The sequence below is a fragment of the Calliphora vicina genome, chromosome 5 (assembly GCF_958450345.1).
Source record: "Calliphora vicina chromosome 5, idCalVici1.1, whole genome shotgun sequence".
Taxonomy (NCBI): domain Eukaryota; kingdom Metazoa; phylum Arthropoda; class Insecta; order Diptera; family Calliphoridae; genus Calliphora; species Calliphora vicina.
The window spans coordinates 2,464,347-2,483,249 of record NC_088784.1 but is presented as its reverse complement, the minus strand read 5'-3'; the positions used below and the strand labels follow the sequence as shown (position 1 = coordinate 2,483,249).

Below are 18,903 nucleotides of genomic sequence, written 5' to 3'. Positions count from 1 at the left end.
GGTAAGTTTGTTTCTTCAAAACCCGCTGTAAATCGATATAAAATTTTTAAAATTTATTAACTTAGAGAATTATTTATAGAGGCGAGACACAACAAAATACATTGACGACGAGTATTTTGTTTGTTTCAATAATGTGGTTTTTGACAATTACGCCTCGTCTCTATGTTTTTTTGATATTTTGAATCACTATTCATTGATACCCATTTTTTTACTATTATATAAATTTTTACGTTTTTATGCTTATAACTAAGAGATTTATAAACAAAACTAAATTCAAGTACATATTAAAATATAAGCTGTTGTCATGATCTGGATTATGACCATATTTTATTTTAGCACAATAAATGTTGTCACCTAATGGAAAAGTGTACTCGAACCTGGTGTAGGATTGAGTGTACTAGACTACACTGTCTTTCCTACTTGTTTAATTTAAACCATAATATAACAATAATGGTTGTATCATGATTTAAACAATTGTTGATTTTTTTATCAGCCAATCCATAAATAATTGATATCATTTAATTTCGATATAAAAATTAACCAATAATTTTATTATGGAATAATATTAGTAAAAATTTAAAATGTAGTAGTAAAATGTTATTTTGCGCTATTTTAATTATTAAGAATCAGCATCATCCGAAAAAATTCTCTCAATTTGTAGTTGTTTCCTTATCGCACCAACCTGTGTAACAATTTTGGGCGATGCCGGGGATATTGTGTACTTCTGAACAGCCGGAATCTGCGAATCAGAAATACAAAAAAGTTTTTAACATATAAGAAATATTAGAAGAAAAAATAAAATACTTACATCCCATCTTCGTTGCAGGTCTTCCAGTTCCTTCGAGTTCCCTTTAAATTTAACCGCTTCCATACGTGTCATTTTTGGCATTTCACGCAAAAGTGGTATGGATAGGCTATGTTCACCCTGTATGACGACATCCCTACGACCAGTGCTAGTAGGAGTAGTTTGAGTGCCACGCGTTTGATAAGCCAACTCACCGTAATTCTTTAAATAACGAGAGAGCCTCTTATCAGTATCGCGGCGAAGTCTTTCAATATTTTTCTCATCACTATTCGATGTGCTCAAAATATGCTCATTATCATAAAAACTTAAATTATTTTCACCATCATTTTGGAGAGTTTTAGAACTTTTATCTTCATTTGTAGAAAATAATGAAAATGGTTTATTGTCTGGATGGAAAACTGAATTTGTTGCAATATTGATGGAATACGGAGGATGATTTATATAATCTAAGTTATTTAATGATGAATATATAGGAGATAAGGATGATATATTAGAACTTTTATTGTCATTTCGACCGGATTCTCTGTTATCGTCCATGAAGCGAAATGACATTGCCTTGACAGTCTCATTATTTTTAGTTGTTTCCTAAAATTGTTGGAATATAATAAAAAATGTAATTGGTAACCAACATTTCATAGTTTTATGCTTACGTTTTTCACAACACCAACACTATCATTAATATGTAAAGTTTCTGCATCTTTGCCACAAGCTACTTCCTCTAAACAGAAAGAACACAAGGTTTTTCGGCAGCTCATGCAAAGATTTCTTCTATTCTGGCAAGCTTTACACACATCACTTTTATTTGTACAGGTTTTACACCACGAATACAAACGTTCACATCTTATGCAAACTAGGAAGAAACTACGATCTGTTTCAGTTTCATGTTGCTCAGAGTTTTTGTCTGTGTCATCTTCGTTAGACTTGGTATGTTTGTTTGTAAAATGTTTTGTTGTATTTTTTCCCGTCGATGGGGACTTTATGCGAAACGATATTTTACTTTGACAACGCAGACAAAAGTTTTCCAGTTCCTTTAAGGGTTCGTCACACATTGGGCATATCTTTTCACTTAAATGAAAACATTCTCGTTCAATTTTCGCCATTTCCGTTTGATCTAATTCCAATTCAATTTCTGTTGGCAGCGATGATGATTTATTGCGGTAGCTGTAATCATGTTTCTCTGAATTGCTAAAATATTTATAGACTTTATTGTCCTGTCGATTGTAAATGTTTTCTTTATTGGTTTCATTACTGATTGCTGGATTTTTATTGTTAATAGCATTAAGATCGGCATTCAATAGAAGCTGAGAATCGTTTTCCAACTTAGCAAGAAGGTGTTCACGGCTCAAGCGATTTTGTTCGGCATCAAAACGAACCTGTAGATAGATTGAATTATTATATTGTTCAATCCTACAAATAAATTTATATTTAGTCAAATTTACCTTTACTGCTTTAAGTCTTTCCTTTTCCAATTGTTCTTCCAGTTTCATGGTTCTAAGCTGTTCCTGTAAACGTCTTTGAATACATTTTTGTTAAATACATATTTTTAATTAAATGAAGACAAATAAAAATTACCTTGTTAAAACTTGTTCTTGTTCATGTTCTTTGTCCCTTAATAGTTTAATGGTACGGCGTTTGTCTTCTATTTGTTGCATAAGTTCCCGTTGATATTCCTTTTTGCGAGCAGAATCAATCTAAGTAATAACAAAATAAATGTTAACAATAACATTTTAAAATAATATAGAATATTAAGTTTCTACCTCAGCTTGTTTGCGATTTATTTCCATTGCATCTTCAGAGCCATTTACCAAGTTCGTTAAATTTGTATGACGTAAATCCTGCAACATTCTATAACGTGCCGAATCTGGACGCAACGAGTTACTTGAATGCTTTGAAGGCACATAATTTGGATTATTAACATTTATAATTTCCATGTCAGTCTTAGCGGCACCATGCAAAGAACCATTGGCACCATTTGATGTTACCGAAGAGTTATTTGAACGGGCACTATTAATATTGGAAGTCTCCATATGTAGATGTTTCTTTTTTCTGCTATGGCCGGTATTTAACATCTGTAGGAGAAATATGTAAATTTCATTGAAAAACAAAATACAAATGTGGTCAAACTGTTACCTGATGTTTAATTAAATTTTCTTGATTTTCACGTTGTCTTTTCTGCAATTCATTCTGGCGTTTTTGATACTCATTGCTAAAACCAGGAAAATATGAATAAAATGTATCCGATACCCATTGCTCCATATCATCCTGTTAAAAGTAGAATAGAAATTGTAATACCAAAAACATTTTAATACAATTAAAGCCAAACGTAATATGGTAATAGCAACAACAACAATAACAACTTAACAACAACAAGAAAACTTTGATACATATTTAATGTCAATTACAACATTCCCCTGCCAAAAAACTACTAACATACATAAATAATTATTTGCAAAATTTGACTTGTTAGTTTGTCCCAACGCCATTATGAATAACGCCATTCTCATAATATTTATGTAAGTTATTATAACATTTATTCTTCTGCAACTCTCAAAAAATGCTCTTCACTAACAAAAGCCACACAAAACTAGGCCAAGGGAGAAAGAACATTTACAACAGACCTATTTCGTTCTACCTTTTTAAAACGGCAGGTGGTAAAAGGTGGCAAAGTCATCATTATCACAAGTTGTAACAAGCCACAACATCACGTGTATGAGTTAAGCTATTTTTCACAATGTTTAGGAAGTAAACGAAGTTAAAGAAAAACAAAATAAACTTTTTAAAAGCTAACAAAACCCCACCACAGACACTGCTTTCCTATTTATAAGTACTAAATGCTAATGTTAGACTGAGTAGTGGATAGAAAATTTCAGTTTTCAAATATTCCTCCTACTTTAATATCTACCTATTAAACATAAAAATATTCTTACATAAAAACTAATATAAATATGAATGTATATATTTTTTTTGAAAGGTTATATTAGTAAAGCCTTTTAATTTTGGTTAAAAAATCTGTGTGGAAGATATTAATGACATGTTTGTGTCATCATCTTGTCATCATATATGTTTAAAATATAAAACATATTTAATAAACTACATGTAACAATTTACTAGTAGTTGAGCCTTCCTGAAGTCCATGTTATATTTAATTTAAAAATTCATTAAAAATATCTGTGGATTTTTGTCAAAACAACTTAAGTGTAATTTTAAAATTGATCGATAAATATTTTATTATTTGTCCTTAATGAATTTCGAAAGCATTGTATAATTCTTTGAGACAAATAATAAAGTTCTTTAAGGGTAAATAATAAAATAATTTTCGATCAATTCAATGGTTTTTCAAAACTTTAAAATTCCACTTAAGTTATTTTGTCAAAAGTTACAGATATGACTTTTTTACTTGTGTATCTTTATTCAAAAATCTATCACCAAATTAACCTATAAAATAAAAATTTTAATTATTTTTAGGTCAAAATCGGGAAAATATTTTTTAATCCAAGTTTTTATTACCAAATTTTTAAAAAGATTTTGAAAAAAATATATTTGCCATAAAATTGGTTCATTAATAAATTAATTTTTAAATTTATTGAAAAAAATTATATGCAAGAATTTTTTGAAAAATCTTAATTTTTTTTTAATTTTTTAAAAAAATGTTTGATGAAAAAAACTCGGATTAAAAAATTTCACGATTTTGACCCATTATACATTCGACTTACAATGGCGTTATATAGTATGTACGTCGTTTGAATGGTCTTTGAAATATCTATCACTATGATCCAGATATAGATAAAAAGTAGGTTAAAAAAACTAGGACAACCTCTATTGTCCTAGTTTTTTCAATATATCTCAGCCATTTATGGGCCAATTTTCTCGATTTTAATTGAACCGTGTCTATAAGTTATTTGGGGGCTACGGAAAGTTGAGTTCAACATACAGACGGACAAGCGGACATGGCTATATCGACTCCGCTATCTATAACGATCCAGAATATAAATATTTTGTGCGGTCGCAAATGAAAAATGTAGAAATCACAAACGGAATGACAAACTATCCACTCATGGTGAATGCTATAATGAAATCATTGTGTATAGTTGTTGTTTTGTCTAAACTGAAATATTTTGTACAAGACCTAAAAGGCAATTCTCATAGAGTTTATCGTAAGTCTTTTATAAGTTATTTCTAGTTTCCTACAAACGGAAGATAATGGTAAATAAATGGTGTACAAATTGTATTCTTTCTCAAAAATATATCATCATTAAAATCTACTATACTTCTTGACTTTTCCAATGGATATGTCCTATAGAGTTTACCATACCATAATAATCAAAAATTCAAATAAACAGTTTAAATTTTCAAGAATACGTTACCTTTGAGCCGATTTGTATATCAATAATTGTGAAAAAAAACTCTATATATCAAAAAATTAGTTTTAATTGTTATAGAAAGGAAATAATTATCCAAACACTATCAAATATAATTGGAGGATTATAATAATTGTTACTTTTTTAATATTTTATAATCTTTTTTTAATAATACAGTGCATATAATATAAAAAGTTTTTATTTGTATTACAAACTACTTTCAATTGTTAAGCAAGAACAACACGTCCAATTACCATTTAAACCAGCGAATTACTGAATAAAATATTCTAGTCTACTTATTGTGTGACAATCATTCAATTATTTATTGCCTTATGGAAGTGAGCACAGAAAAAAGCCAAAAAAAAAAAACAGAAGAAAGGAAAGGTGTTACGGCCTATAAATTCTATATTATGGAAATCTAATTCACTGCTTATGGGTACATTAAGCAACGACAAAATCATTTTGCACAAAACATGCATATTTAGAAAAATTATCATTTACTCGCAGAATAAACCCACCCATAAAAACCGCAGTACATTAATATTTTAACTACAACACTACATACAGAGTAGCACGCAGAATGAATGCATGTTCATGGATTGAGGCATATACAAAGTTATTCTAATATACTATACCTACAAACAATTATAAATATAGTTTTTTTTGCGACAACATATTGTTAATTAATCATGTTATTTTATAAGGAATGGGTTGGCATATTTACTGAATGCTAAGAAAAAAACTTTTCAATTTATTCAAACTACAAACATTAGATGAGCAAATATGCACCACACACAGCCTAATAAATATTTAATGTCGGATGAAAACTGCCATATACTTTTCGTATTAAATTCTTATAATAAATACAAAATCAATCCTTGGTTATTTTGGATGGAATTTGTGATATTTAAACTTACTTGATTTTTGTTTTTACGCCTATTACTACTTGTGGCCACATCTTCTTCTTCAGTACTTTTATTATTATTGTGTTGTTTATTAATCCAGTCTTTTGTTTTCTTATTTAAAATGGTGGCTTCACCATGTGGCTTAGGATGATGATTACTTTTTTCGTGTGCTTTTATCATGGAAGGAGTTGTGTTTATTTCTGAAGTGGAGGAATTTAGTTCTTGGGAACGTTCATATAAACTTTGACGTTCTTCGGCCAAACGCCGTTTTTCCAAAGCCAAAAACCTGTCTAAATCCATACCATTTCCACATTTGTTTTTTTAAAACTGTTTACTAACTGAAAATTACCAAAACAAACACTACTCGGTATATTTGTTTTGTTTATATTCTTGTTTTATTATGTTTTGCTTTTATTTCAGATTTCTTTGAATTATACAACACGGTTGTAAAGTAAGAGTACCTAAAAAATCATACATTTTTCTCCTGCATACGAATAATAGCAACTTTGTTTTATGTGCAAGCTAAATAAATTTGGCAGCACTTTTTTAGTGATGAAAAAAAGTGTGGTGAAATAAATACCGTTATATTTTAAAATTTTTCAATTTGTCATCCTAAAAGTAGGCAATGGTGCTTTTTTTACAGTTTTTTACGTTGGTTGCTGAATTAGAAAGAAATGGTGGTCCTGTGGTTCCAAGTTCAGTTCTTTCTTCTTAACACATATTATTTTATTATTTATTAATTATATTATTTAATTTGCTAAAAGGTATATTTATATTTTTTATTTCAAAAAACCTTGGAATGATGGGGTGGTTTTTATACCCTACACCATCATCGTGGGGATTTGGATATTGGTCATAGCTCCCATATAAGGCGAATATACATATATTATTTAAATTTTAATAGAAACAAATATTTTTGTTCATTTATTTAGTGTAGGGTATTATATGGCCGAGCTTGACCAACCATACATTCTTACTTGTTTATGTTTTGATTTTTTTGTTTTTCTAACTTTTTATTTAAACTTCACACATAAAGGTTTGAAAACAAACAAACTAATTTTGATGAAAAAATGTTTGTTTGGTAAACAAAATGTTGATGAAAAAAAATTATGGTGAAAAAAAATGTTGTTGAAAAAAACTGTGCGATGGAAAATAATACGGATTAAAAAATATTTTTTTCCGATTATTGCTGTGCGATGGAAAAATATACGGATTAAAAAATATTTTTTCCGATTATTGCCATTTTCCGAATTTGATATTTTGATTGACATTGTATGACCTACCAACCAAATTTCAATATTAAAAACTACGGTTTAAACAAAAACTATAATAAATATCTACTTTTCTCTAAAACTAGACCTAAAGGTGAAAAACTATTTGTTGAAAGTCACATTAAAACAAAAACAAACTGAAAACATGCTGCTGCTACTACAACTCAAGCTAATAGCAACAAATCAGACATGTCGTCGGTGGTCTTGTCATCTATGGTACAACACATTCGTTTATTTATACACACACACTTGCAGCGATCTGCGTTCTTGAGTGCAAGTAACAGTGATGCGAGATTAAAATTACAAGTTGCACCAACGAAATTGAAAAATGTACTTTTGGAGGACTAATTTGTACTAAATTTGTATACCCTTCACCATGAGTGTCAAGGGTGTATATAAATAAGTTTGTCATTCCGTTTGTAATTTCCACATTTTTCATTTGCGACCCCACAAAGTATATATATTCTGGATCGTTATAGATAGCGGAGTCGATATAGCCATGTCCGTCTGTATGTTGAAATCAACTTTCCGTAGCCCCCAAATAATTTACAAATATGATTTATACATCAATATATCGGGAATTCTTCCGGCCCACAAATGGCTGAGATATAAGGAAACAACCGGGCCATCCTCAATTTTTGGCCTATTTTTGATCTATATCTGGATTACGAAGTCATTAATATGGACAATATGGATATCTAATGATAGATATTTCAAAGTCCATTACAACGATGTACATATATAAGGCTATAGCAATTTATATAATGGTTCAAAATCGGGAAAAATATTTTTTAACCCGAATTTTTTTTTTAACTAAAAATTTTTTTGTCACTAATAAAATTAAAAATTTTATTTTTTAAATATTAAAATATTTTAAAAAACAATTTCCAAAAAAAGGTTTTTTTTTTTAAATTTGAAAATAAATTTTGAAATTTTTTTGTTAACCTAAAATGTTTAAAATGTGTATTTTAAAGTATAATTTGGAGAAGATAAAGATTCGGCACAGCCGAATATAGCTCTCTTACTTGTTTTTAATCAAATTCAAAATTACATATTTTATATAAATTTTTAAGTGATAAAAAAACTTGATAAAATGTGTATGATGGGATTTAGCAGTTTCTGATCTAAAACGCATTGTATGTCGAATGCCACACTAATGTTGCCCCACTAGTTTCCAGGAAATTTTCAAGTTATAGTCCTAGCACAAAAAGTACAATTGTACCAAAATTTGTACCCGTACATCTATAAATACATACATCTGTATGTATGTACGTAAGTGCATTCATATGTGTGAATATTGTATTACGTTCAAAAGGAGGTGACTTTCAAGAACAAGCAGAAACGATGCTCGAAGCAAGTTTCCTTACTTGCTACCACCTTTTTCATACTTATCTTGCATCGTTTTGCATCCGTATGGCAAGTGCAAGTATGTTACACAAGTATTTTAGGAAGAAGGCGCAGACTAACTAACTGCCGCACATTATGAACCCACCGACGACTGACTGACTGACTAACTGAGAATGACTAGCTTTCTTTGCCAAATTATGCTGCTGACATGTTTTGTGCAATTTATGACCGTTGTTGTTTTTGCTCAACTAAGCACAACAACAACAACAATACATAATAAAATGCACGGTTTGAATGCATAACACTGGTGCACTGTTTTCTTGAGAATTCTATCATCATACGTTCAATTTCTAGGGCCTAGTAGGTAGGTATTGTCAGGATAGCGCAGTTTTAAACGAAAGAAATAAAAACAAATCATGTTCATAATATTATGACTTGGTGGCTGGTGTTCATGTGTTTCAGTGTTTTTTCTGATTCTGTTCCAAAGATAGTTGTGGTGGTTGTTGCTGTTATTATGTCTGCATTCAGTCGATACAATACGCGTGTGGGTGTTGACATATTTTTTTTCGTTGGTTGCGAAATTTTTTGCGGTTGTTGAGTAGAATAATTTTTATTTGTGGTCGGTTTTCTTATAAGTTTATTGTGCAGTTTTTAAAGGAATAACTTGATTAAATAAACGAATTTGTTTTGCTGAAGGATGAAGAACAGTGGTTGGCAGTCATAGCTAACAGGGGCCGAACGCAGTCGTTTATCCAGCTGTACACAACATGAATGAGAGGGAAACACGACAAAAGCAGCAAAAGGGCTTCATTATAAATAGCCTTAACTGATGGGGCGTGTTTTTTTATGTGCCGAACACTGCTGTAGAAGTTTGCTTAACCTAAAATAACAAAACTGCGAAAACATTTCTTAAATCATCCTCAAAGTTTGCAACTTCACTGATACAGTTTGTAATTATTTTGCCTTCCAGGCTGGAAGGACCATTAAGGGGATTTTTAATTTAAAGTAGGTTTAAAGTATGAATTCCTTTAAGGTCCTATTGTACTAATACAGTTATAGTAAACATATAAATATGTAACTTATATTTACAATGTATTGTTGTTTTTTTTATGCTTTTTGGAATCCAACCAATCAACATTTTCTATAAAAGAATGTCCCATTTTTATTTTCTATATGTTAAAACGTTGTAATTTAAACGTAGGTATTTATTTCTCTTTCTTTTTTGTTTAGATTTTATGGTTATAAAGAAATAAAGAGATTTTAAAGCAAAAAAAAATTCAAAATACTTTTAAATTAAAAGGTGCTGCTGTTACACAAAGATTTTACTCGTACAATGTGTCGCCTTTACAGCGCACAGTGAAAAGATGCCAACAAAAAAAAAAACGTAGATTTTAATCTTCACTCATGCTTTTACAACGAATGCATGGATGGTGGTGCAGTTTATTTCGTTTTCAGTTTTAATAATAAAAGAAATAATTTTGATGTTATAGCAGCAGAATGCGCTGTAATTGTTGGCAATTTGTCGTTGTCGCCCGCCTGGCATTGTTTACAAGGTGATATGGGACAATATAATAATAACACCAACAACATCAGCAGCAGCAACTACAACAAAAGGTTTTTTTTACAGATCACCTAACACTGTTTGATCACAAACTTTAAATACCTATGCTAAAATTAACCAAAGTATGCAAGTTAAGTAGTCAGTTAGACTGACCGACAGACAGCCAGCTATTCAGACGTTTACAGAATGCAAACAAAAAAAACACAAACAAAATGAAAATCATGTACTCCATTAAAAGAGGGGAGAAAAATGCTAATTTTGGTATTTGACCACCACGACGAATGCCAACAATAAAAATAAAATTGCTGCAAAAAACCAACCAAAACAAAATGCAGAAAATAATCTTCACCAATAATGTCTCCACTGTAATGTAAGTTTGACAGATGAGAATTCATCGTTGTTGTTGTTTGGCTTGACATGTGCCGCTTTTCCAAGAACTCCATAATGTTTTTAATACCTACTACAATATTACAGTGTCAGTCACAAAAATTAAGACAAATGGCCACGAAAACAACAAAATAAAAGAAAATACATACATACATACCTACTACTTATTGTATGCTATTGTTGCTAAATCAAAAACGCTTGTAAATTGTCCAATTAAATGGTTTTATTTATAATTTTATAACCTTGGGTGATAAAAAACAAAATGTCCTTTCATAAGTAATATGTCACACAATGTTTTGTTTGGAAGGCTGGCAGCGCGCTATTCACGTCAGGTTGTGAGAATATTATTACGCTTTTCTTACATACATACATACATACACAGCAGGGATGGAAAAGTTAATACGTTGGTAATTTGTTTTGATACTACATAGTAGTTCATATTCAAAAGTAGCGTCTCGTTTGATTCTTGCAAACAATTTTTAAATATTTTATGTAAAAAGCCAAATTTACTCATTCCAAAGCAAACGTATTTCTAATTGAATAGTTTGTGTAAAACAGTATTTTCAATATAAAAGAGTGAGCCAGAAAAAACTTATACATACTTGTATTAAGTTAAATAAAACTTAAACCGTTCAATATAAAAATTCTCAAAAATACTTAAATGTATTCAAATATTGTACAAATCTATTAAACATTAAAATATTGTTATATTACTCGGTATTTATAAATTGACCCACTTCCGAAAATCCTCCCATTAAAGATTTTATAGTTGCTTCCATTACCTATTTTTTGGGTTACCTTTTCAGAAGAAGTGTTCGGTGCTCTTTAAAAGAGTTGTTCGACTTCTTTTGCCTTACCAATGTATGACCTTTCAGACCTTTCCTGATCCAGGTTCTCTTTCAATGTTCAAGTGTTCCTTATACTTTGTAATGGATTTTGAAACAATGTGACGATGATATATCGCGATTTTATTGAAAATCCAATATGGACATATTGGATTTTTTTCGTTAGGAAAGATAAAATCTGATATGTTTTTTAAAAGCTGACATGATTAAAAAAATAATAATTTGTTGGACCAAGTTTTGGCTGGAATAATGTGTATGTATATTTTTTTTCTGACTCACTCTTTAGTCTTTCCAATTTGTTATCCCTTCCAAAAAATAAGATTTGACGAGGTCATCGAAATAGGTGGTTTTGTGACATGATTTCATCTTTTCGCCGTGACTTTTCTTCAGGTTTGGAAACAAGATATTGTCAATCGGGGCTAAATCCGCAGAGGGAGCATTTCGTAGCCTATTTCATGGATTTTTGCCATGGAAACTGCACATGTAGTCATCTTGCGGAAAGCTTTCTCATATCCAAGTGATCATTCAAAATTGAAACCACTCATCCTTGTGAGATGCCTAGGCTTCCACAATCTCTCCCACTTTCAAACTGCTATCGACCAACACTATATCGTGATTTTTTTTTCTAAATTTAGTAATCCATATTTTTACCATTGAAATTAATGGCGCAGAGATCCCATGGTATTTATCAAGCTTAGCCTTTATTTGAGTGATTTTTTTCAACAAAAAAGCAGACGAAATTAAATTTGTCCTCAAGTTACGAGGTAGTCTGCTAACAATGGCTGTCAAACAGAAATTAAATGACGCAGTTTGTTCTAATTTTAACACGTGCCAACTGACAGATGCCTGTTGAAAGGAGCAGTGTTGCCCTTTCAGTAAAGAGCTGGGAAATTAAAAAAATCTCGGAATTAATGACCGAGAATCAAAAAGCTACAAATTTCAGCATGAGTGGCAAGGGTATATATAAGTTTGTCATTCCGTTTGTAATTTCTACATTTTTCATTTGCGACCCCGAAATTTTTCATTTGCGGCTCCGAAATTCTTCCGGCTCGGTTGCTATTTAAAATCGAGAAAATCGGTCAATAAATGGATGAGATATAAGGAAAACCCCAGGACAACCTCGATTTTTGACCCATATCTGGATTACTAAATCATTAATATAGACAATATGGATATCTAATGATAGATATTTCAAAGACCTGTGCAACGACGTATATAATACCATAGTAAGTTGGGCCTACAATGGGTCAAAATCGGAAAAAATATTTTTTAACCCGAATTTTTTTCCCCAAAATTTTTTTTCACTAAATATTAAAAAAAAAATTTAAAAACCCAAAAAAAATTTTTTTAAAATTAAAAAAAAAAATTTTAAATTTAAAAAAAAAATTAAAAAACAACTGGAAAAAAAATTAAATTTTGTTTACCTAAAAATATTTTAAAGTATATTTTGGTGAAGGGTATATAAAATTCGGCACAGCCGAATATAGCTCTCTTACTTGTTTAAATTCAGTTTGAAAAACTCAAAAATAAGATTTTCATAAAAAATTTAAAAAAAAAAAAATTTTCGTTCTTATTTTCGAATCAAACATGTAACATTATTCGACACTCGACCTTTTTTTTGATACCCATTTATATATTGTATTTATTTTTTGAAAATTGTTTATCCTTTGAAATTTGAATGTCCCTTTAGTAGGATATCTCTTATGAAAAGTTTTGAGTTTTTCGATTCATTAAAGTATTTGAAAAAACCTTTAGAAAAAATTCCAATTACATTTATGTTCAGATTTCTCTAACACTTCTTCACCCAGCCAAACTGATGATACAAAATCATCGAATATAAACCTTAAAATATTTCAGCAAGAATTTTGTATGATGATAGATCTTGACCGAGTATAATTGCCTTGATTTATTAAAGTTTAAATGTAAGCTTTTTCTTAATTTTTCTCAACTACCTTTTTTTTGCTTTTCTTTTTTTTGCCAACTTATATAAAACATTGTCCTAAAAAAAGACTTCTAAAAAAGCAAATTTCCGTAAATTATCGATTTGTTAAGGCAAACAAAACATTTTATGTTCATTTGGTAAATACCAAAAATATATTTACGAGTACTAAATAGCTTTTTTTGTTGTTGCTGTATTTATTTATTTCTTTTTCTTCTACATTTTTCTTGTAGTTAACTGGGTCTTGTGACCATGACTTTTGTTAAAATTCGAATTCGCCATTGTATGGATGATACCGCCTTACATTACAATTAGTAACTACACAGCAGGATGTCTTGTGTAGTATGCAAAAGTAACAGAGAACATAAAAAAATGTGCAAGTTAAAATCTAAAATATAAACCAAAAAGATGATACTCTTAATGCCCTACACAAAACCACGGCACATTAGGCGAGGCAGATGGAAGGAAGTGGCTTTAAATTTGTTAGGCGATGACTAAAATGCAGTAAAATTGCATAAGAAAGTATTTTGATATTGCTAAGCAATTGGATTTTAATAGATCACCGAATTAATTTGGTTTTTTAATGTTAGTTACACCAGTCGGATACTTCCTTTAGGAAGGAATTTCTGCAAAATGTCTAAACATTATAATTTCCTATATGATCCAGTCAAGCAAGAGTTTTACTGCACAATAAAAGATAGTGGCATGAAAATTGTCCTTCAATATCTCGCGTAGTGGACTCATAATTTACTGCTGACTTTTAGCACCGTATTTGGAACATCAAGACGATTGTCTTGCCAATTTTAGTTCAGTATCATTCTGTGAGCAAATGAGTAATTTTTCCATCTAATTAAAGTGGACTCATTCCGAATGTACGGAGCTTTCTAAAGAAATGTTCTTAAATGTATATTAAAATTGTTTTTTTTAAGTAGGGTTCTTTAAAGATCGTCTTTGTTTACGTTTTATTCTTAAGTAAAATACTATTACTTAAATGTGCCGAAGATGGCAATAAAAATCGATTTGAGATTTGTTGAAATACGTATCGTTTTCCAATTTTTTAACTGCATTTAGCTTTTTTAACTCACCACCAAAAATATGGGCACTATATTGATGTTGTCATTCCGTTTGTAACACATGGAAATATTGGTCGTACACCCACTAAAGTATATATATATATTCTGGGTTCTCAGAAAAATATGATACCATCAAGCAATGTCCGTCCGTCTATCTGTTGAAGGCATGATATGGCCTAAAGGAAGGTCCTGGGTTGGTTATAACCCAACTAGTTACGCCAGCTCACTTGGGTCCATTGATTGGACCCTTTGTGATATCCTAAAGGATCATGTCGGTGTGCGATTCGGAGCCAAATCAACCGGATGCACGAATAAACAAATTTATCCTCCTAATAGATCCCAAAGGTCCCTCGATAGAGTTTGGAAGAAGTGTGCACTTCATTGTGTTTCCCTTCAAGAGTCCGATAAAAAGAAAAAGTATGTATGTCTTTTTTGAAAAAGGGGGACATGAAGAAAAGAAAGAAGAAGAAAGGTAGTGTCTTAGAGATAGCAAAAGCAGAAAAAAAAATTCCAAATCTGCATAAAGAGTAAAAAGTGGCGCTACGAACAAAAAACCGTCTTCGCATACTAAAAACTTTTTGCATTGCAGGATTTCGGCCGGGCGCAAAGGTTTTCTCCTCTGGGGTGAATGCGCAATGCAAAAAAACTTTTCTGAGCGAAGCCAATTTTTGATACAACCCAGAGGAGAAAACCTTTGCGCCCGGCCATAGGCCGGCAATGCAAAAAAACTTTTCTGTGCGAAGGCAGTTTATGATACACCCCAGAATAATTTCATAATGAATTAAATCCCCAATTTTAGAAATGAAATAAATCCCCAAAAAATGAACTAAGTCCCTAAATTCCGTTGTTAGTTTTTTCTATATAAAATTTTGTGGCCTTAATTCATTTGCGAGGGACTTAGTTCGTAGCGCCGTAAAAAGTGGTTGCGGATTTGAATTCACTGTAGAATATCCTTTAAATAGCCAAATTATTCCCTTGATAAAACCTAGTATGTTATTCAAGTTTCAGCCAGTAACACTCCCAAGTTCATCTAGAAATCTGTTACGTAGCCATTTAAATCTATGACTATGTAGTCTCCAACTCCTTCTCTACATCCCCACACATCCTACAAAAATCCTGTGAAGGCCCCAATTGTGCAGTGACCAGTTATCGCACCACACCTACTATAATTCTGAGACTACACCTATCCAACCCAATTACTGTTTTGTTTGCCTTTACATCCAGTTTTGGCCAAAAGGCCTTGGACACTTGACAATCCGTCCTACTATTCCAGGATTGGTTGGTGGAGTCACGGAATCTTAGTAGTGACAAATTGTAGGTCTGAGCCATGTTTGGCCAGTTCATTTGCTCATTTTTCAAGAGCTCTGCTGCAGTCTTCCACTAACCTAGAATGTGTTAAATGACATTTCAAAGCCTTAAGTGCTGCTTAACTGTTCACATAAATAGTCACTACAGTCACCCTCTGTGACGTGTGCTTTTATCAACTCTGTGGCTTTCCAAATCGGCGCCCATATTATATTGGTGGTGGGTATATAAGATTCGGCACAGCCGTATAGAACAATCTTACTTGTTAATTTTTTGAAATATTTTTGTTTTAGATGGTAACATGATGGGTAAATAATTTGATCCCTATCAGCAACTGTCAATGGAAATATATTTGTAATCGAATTACAATTGAAACGACAGGCGATGAAAGTGGAAATTTACAACATAATTAAAAATCTGAATAAAAAAGGATAATTTCGTGTAAATTGTCCTGTAATAAGGCATTAAGCTCATTTTATTGACAGTTTTTTAATTGTTTTATAATTATCTTAAAGAAATATGTATGTAATTTCAAAGTTTCTATCAGCTCTTATGATTTTATATCAGAGCTTCGAATTAATTAATTCAATTTGTGCTTAATTCACTTGAAATATTAATTCAGAATTAAAAATTTAAGCAAATCATGCAATAAAACCATTCCCAACACCACAAAACCTTAGAAGCATAGAATTCATAGATTATATTAAGCTTTATTTGTGATGGATTTGAAATTCAAATTTTGAATAAAAGAAATTAATGATACAATAAGGAAAAGATAAATAATTCTCAAATGAATTGAAGTGTCCCTAGGAATTAATTCGCAATTAATTATTCAAGGAAATGTTTAAGAGAAACAAATTTAATTATGAATTAATAATTTACGAATTATCATCGAAAATAGTTATAAATTTCCATTGAAAATACTGCAAAAACATGAAATTTGTTTGACAGCCACCAGGTATGAAAATCTTCATAGAGAACATAATTTTATTGTACAATTTCAGTATGACGAAATATTGCGAAATTTGTTTATTTTCCCAAAGCCATTAACCCAGAAATGTAAAATTTAAGATTTATAATTCAGCACTTATTGATTTAAACAGGGATGCTAATGGAATTCTAGTGCATGATGACGATATAAAATATGTAAAAATAATATAAAATACTGCTCAATAATACATAATGTACAATACCTAAGTATCATTTATATAACAATCCTGTGTCGCCACGTAAATTATAATGGAATCAAATGTGACCAGTATGACGAAATATTGCGAAATTTGTTTATTTTCCCAAAGCCATTAACCCAGAAATGTAAAATTTAAGATTTATAATTCAGCACTTATTGATTTAAACAGGGATGCTAATGGAATTCTAGTGCATGATGACGATATAAAATATGTAAAAATAATATAAAATACTGCTCAATAATACATAATGTACAATACCTAAGTATCATTTATATAACAATCCTGTGTCGCCACGTAAATTATAATGGAATCAAATGTGACCACATTGTCGCCTGTCGTCTGGTTTTCTTAGTTTTTTATTTGTTTTTGTGGTTGCAGTCTTTCGGTCAATTGCAATATTTTTACACACCCATACATACATACATTTTGCAGGAGAGATGACGTTTGTCATTAGTTGTTGTTTTTTTTGTATTTTTAAGGTGGCATCTTCAAGTTTGGCAATAAATTTAAAGCTATTCGGGGACATTTCTATAATTATGTTTATTTTTTCTTAATAGGTGCATAATAATCAATTTATATTATAGTTTTTATACAACTGTGTTTGTATAAATGTATATGTCAGCTAGGAATGCACTTTACAACTGTAAAAAACGAAGTTAAACAAAACAAACAAAAAAAAAAATAACGATGATTCACAATATTTTCTACAATAAAAAGAAAACGTAAACAGAGAAGAGCAAGAAGAAGAAAAAGAAAAAGATGAGCTCCAACAACAACAATCAAAATAATAATAATACGATAGACAACAAACACAACTTTAAAATGATTTGACGTGACAGATTATAAAAGAAAAACTTTTAACACAGCCGCCATCATCATCATCATCAGCATGTTGTATGTAGGCTTTAAGTTTTTACCACTTTTTATTTCCATCATACATAGTTTTTATAGTTTTATATGTATCAAAAGCATAAATGTTAGTTTTTTATTGGTACCTGCCACAATGAATGAGACCTTTTCAAAGAGGCTGGGCCAAAGTAATGACGGAAAAATGAATTAGTTTAGATTAAAATTTAAAAAGGAGAGAAAAAATATTCACTTTTCACTTCGTTGATAATTTAGTGATGGTGATAACTTTTAACCATTTAAGTGCGTAAGACGGTTATAATCCTATTATAACTATTTACACACAACTATTGTGAGCAGACAAAAATGTATAAAAAATAAACGCCACGCTTATTTAAATTAGTTGAGCAGGGATGGGGGTCGACGCCATGCTCAACATCATACCCTTTGTCTTGGATCCTATTGTGCTTAGGTTGGGTTTTATTCTCATCGCTATACTTAATTATTTATTTATTCAAAAATAGGTATAAAATCAATTTAACGGTTTTAAATGTTAATTAAGGTTTGTCAAATCTGAAAGCCAAGCATAGACAAATTATAACAAAATTAAAGGTTATTATGTCTGGTTCTGTCTCAACTTTTGCTCTTGAATAAATATTTTGATATTTTAATTAAACAGAATTCGTGTAATTAACACTTTTCAATAACATTTGCTCACACTAAAGTGCAAATATTGTTTGTGATTTTGAACAACTGTTTTCATTTGTATCTGTAGTAACTTTAACTGTGTCTGCTCTGGATACATTTGACAGTTTTACCATGTTAGTGCCAAAGTACAAAAGTTTACAGGTGTTTTTATTTAGGCTAAAACCAAGAACAAGTTTTTGGAATGCAGATTTTTATTAGCTTTTGTTTTTCAAAACTCTAAACCTCAAATGCTGTTTTTAACACAAGTAATGACACTTTAAACTCCCGGTGTGAATTACTTTCAGAGTTAATTTTCTTTAAGCCAGAACAGTTATTAATCAAATAAATATGAAAAATTAACAAAGTTTATTTAATATATTAGAA

At 30.6% G+C, this 18,903-nt stretch overlaps 1 protein-coding gene across 1 annotated transcript; it reads right to left on the bottom strand.

Annotated features, from left to right (window-relative positions):
- Window positions 1-517: 517 nt before the first annotated feature.
- Window positions 518-6,417, bottom strand: LOC135962015 (uncharacterized). Its single transcript, XM_065513689.1, has 8 exons — window positions 6,081-6,417; window positions 2,936-3,067; window positions 2,563-2,874; window positions 2,378-2,496; window positions 2,245-2,317; window positions 1,456-2,178; window positions 809-1,390; window positions 518-739 (listed from the first exon to the last, which is right to left on the bottom strand). Exons 1-8 carry the CDS (start codon window positions 6,366-6,368, stop codon window positions 620-622), a joined length of 2,349 nt encoding a protein of 782 aa, XP_065369761.1. The 5' UTR covers window positions 6,369-6,417; the 3' UTR covers window positions 518-619.
- Window positions 6,418-18,903: the final 12,486 nt, after the last annotated feature.

Coding starts and splice junctions, on each gene's coding strand:
- LOC135962015 (XM_065513689.1), bottom strand. CDS start 6,368: ATGGATTTAGACAGGTTTTTGGCTTTGGAAAAACGGCGTTTGGCCGAA. Junction 2,318..2,377: donor CAAGAACAAGTTTTAACAAG/GTAATTTTTATT, acceptor ATGTATTCAAAG/ACGTTTACAGGAACAGCTTA. Junction 2,179..2,244: donor AAAGACTTAAAGCAGTAAAG/GTAAATTTGACT, acceptor ATCTATCTACAG/GTTCGTTTTGATGCCGAACA.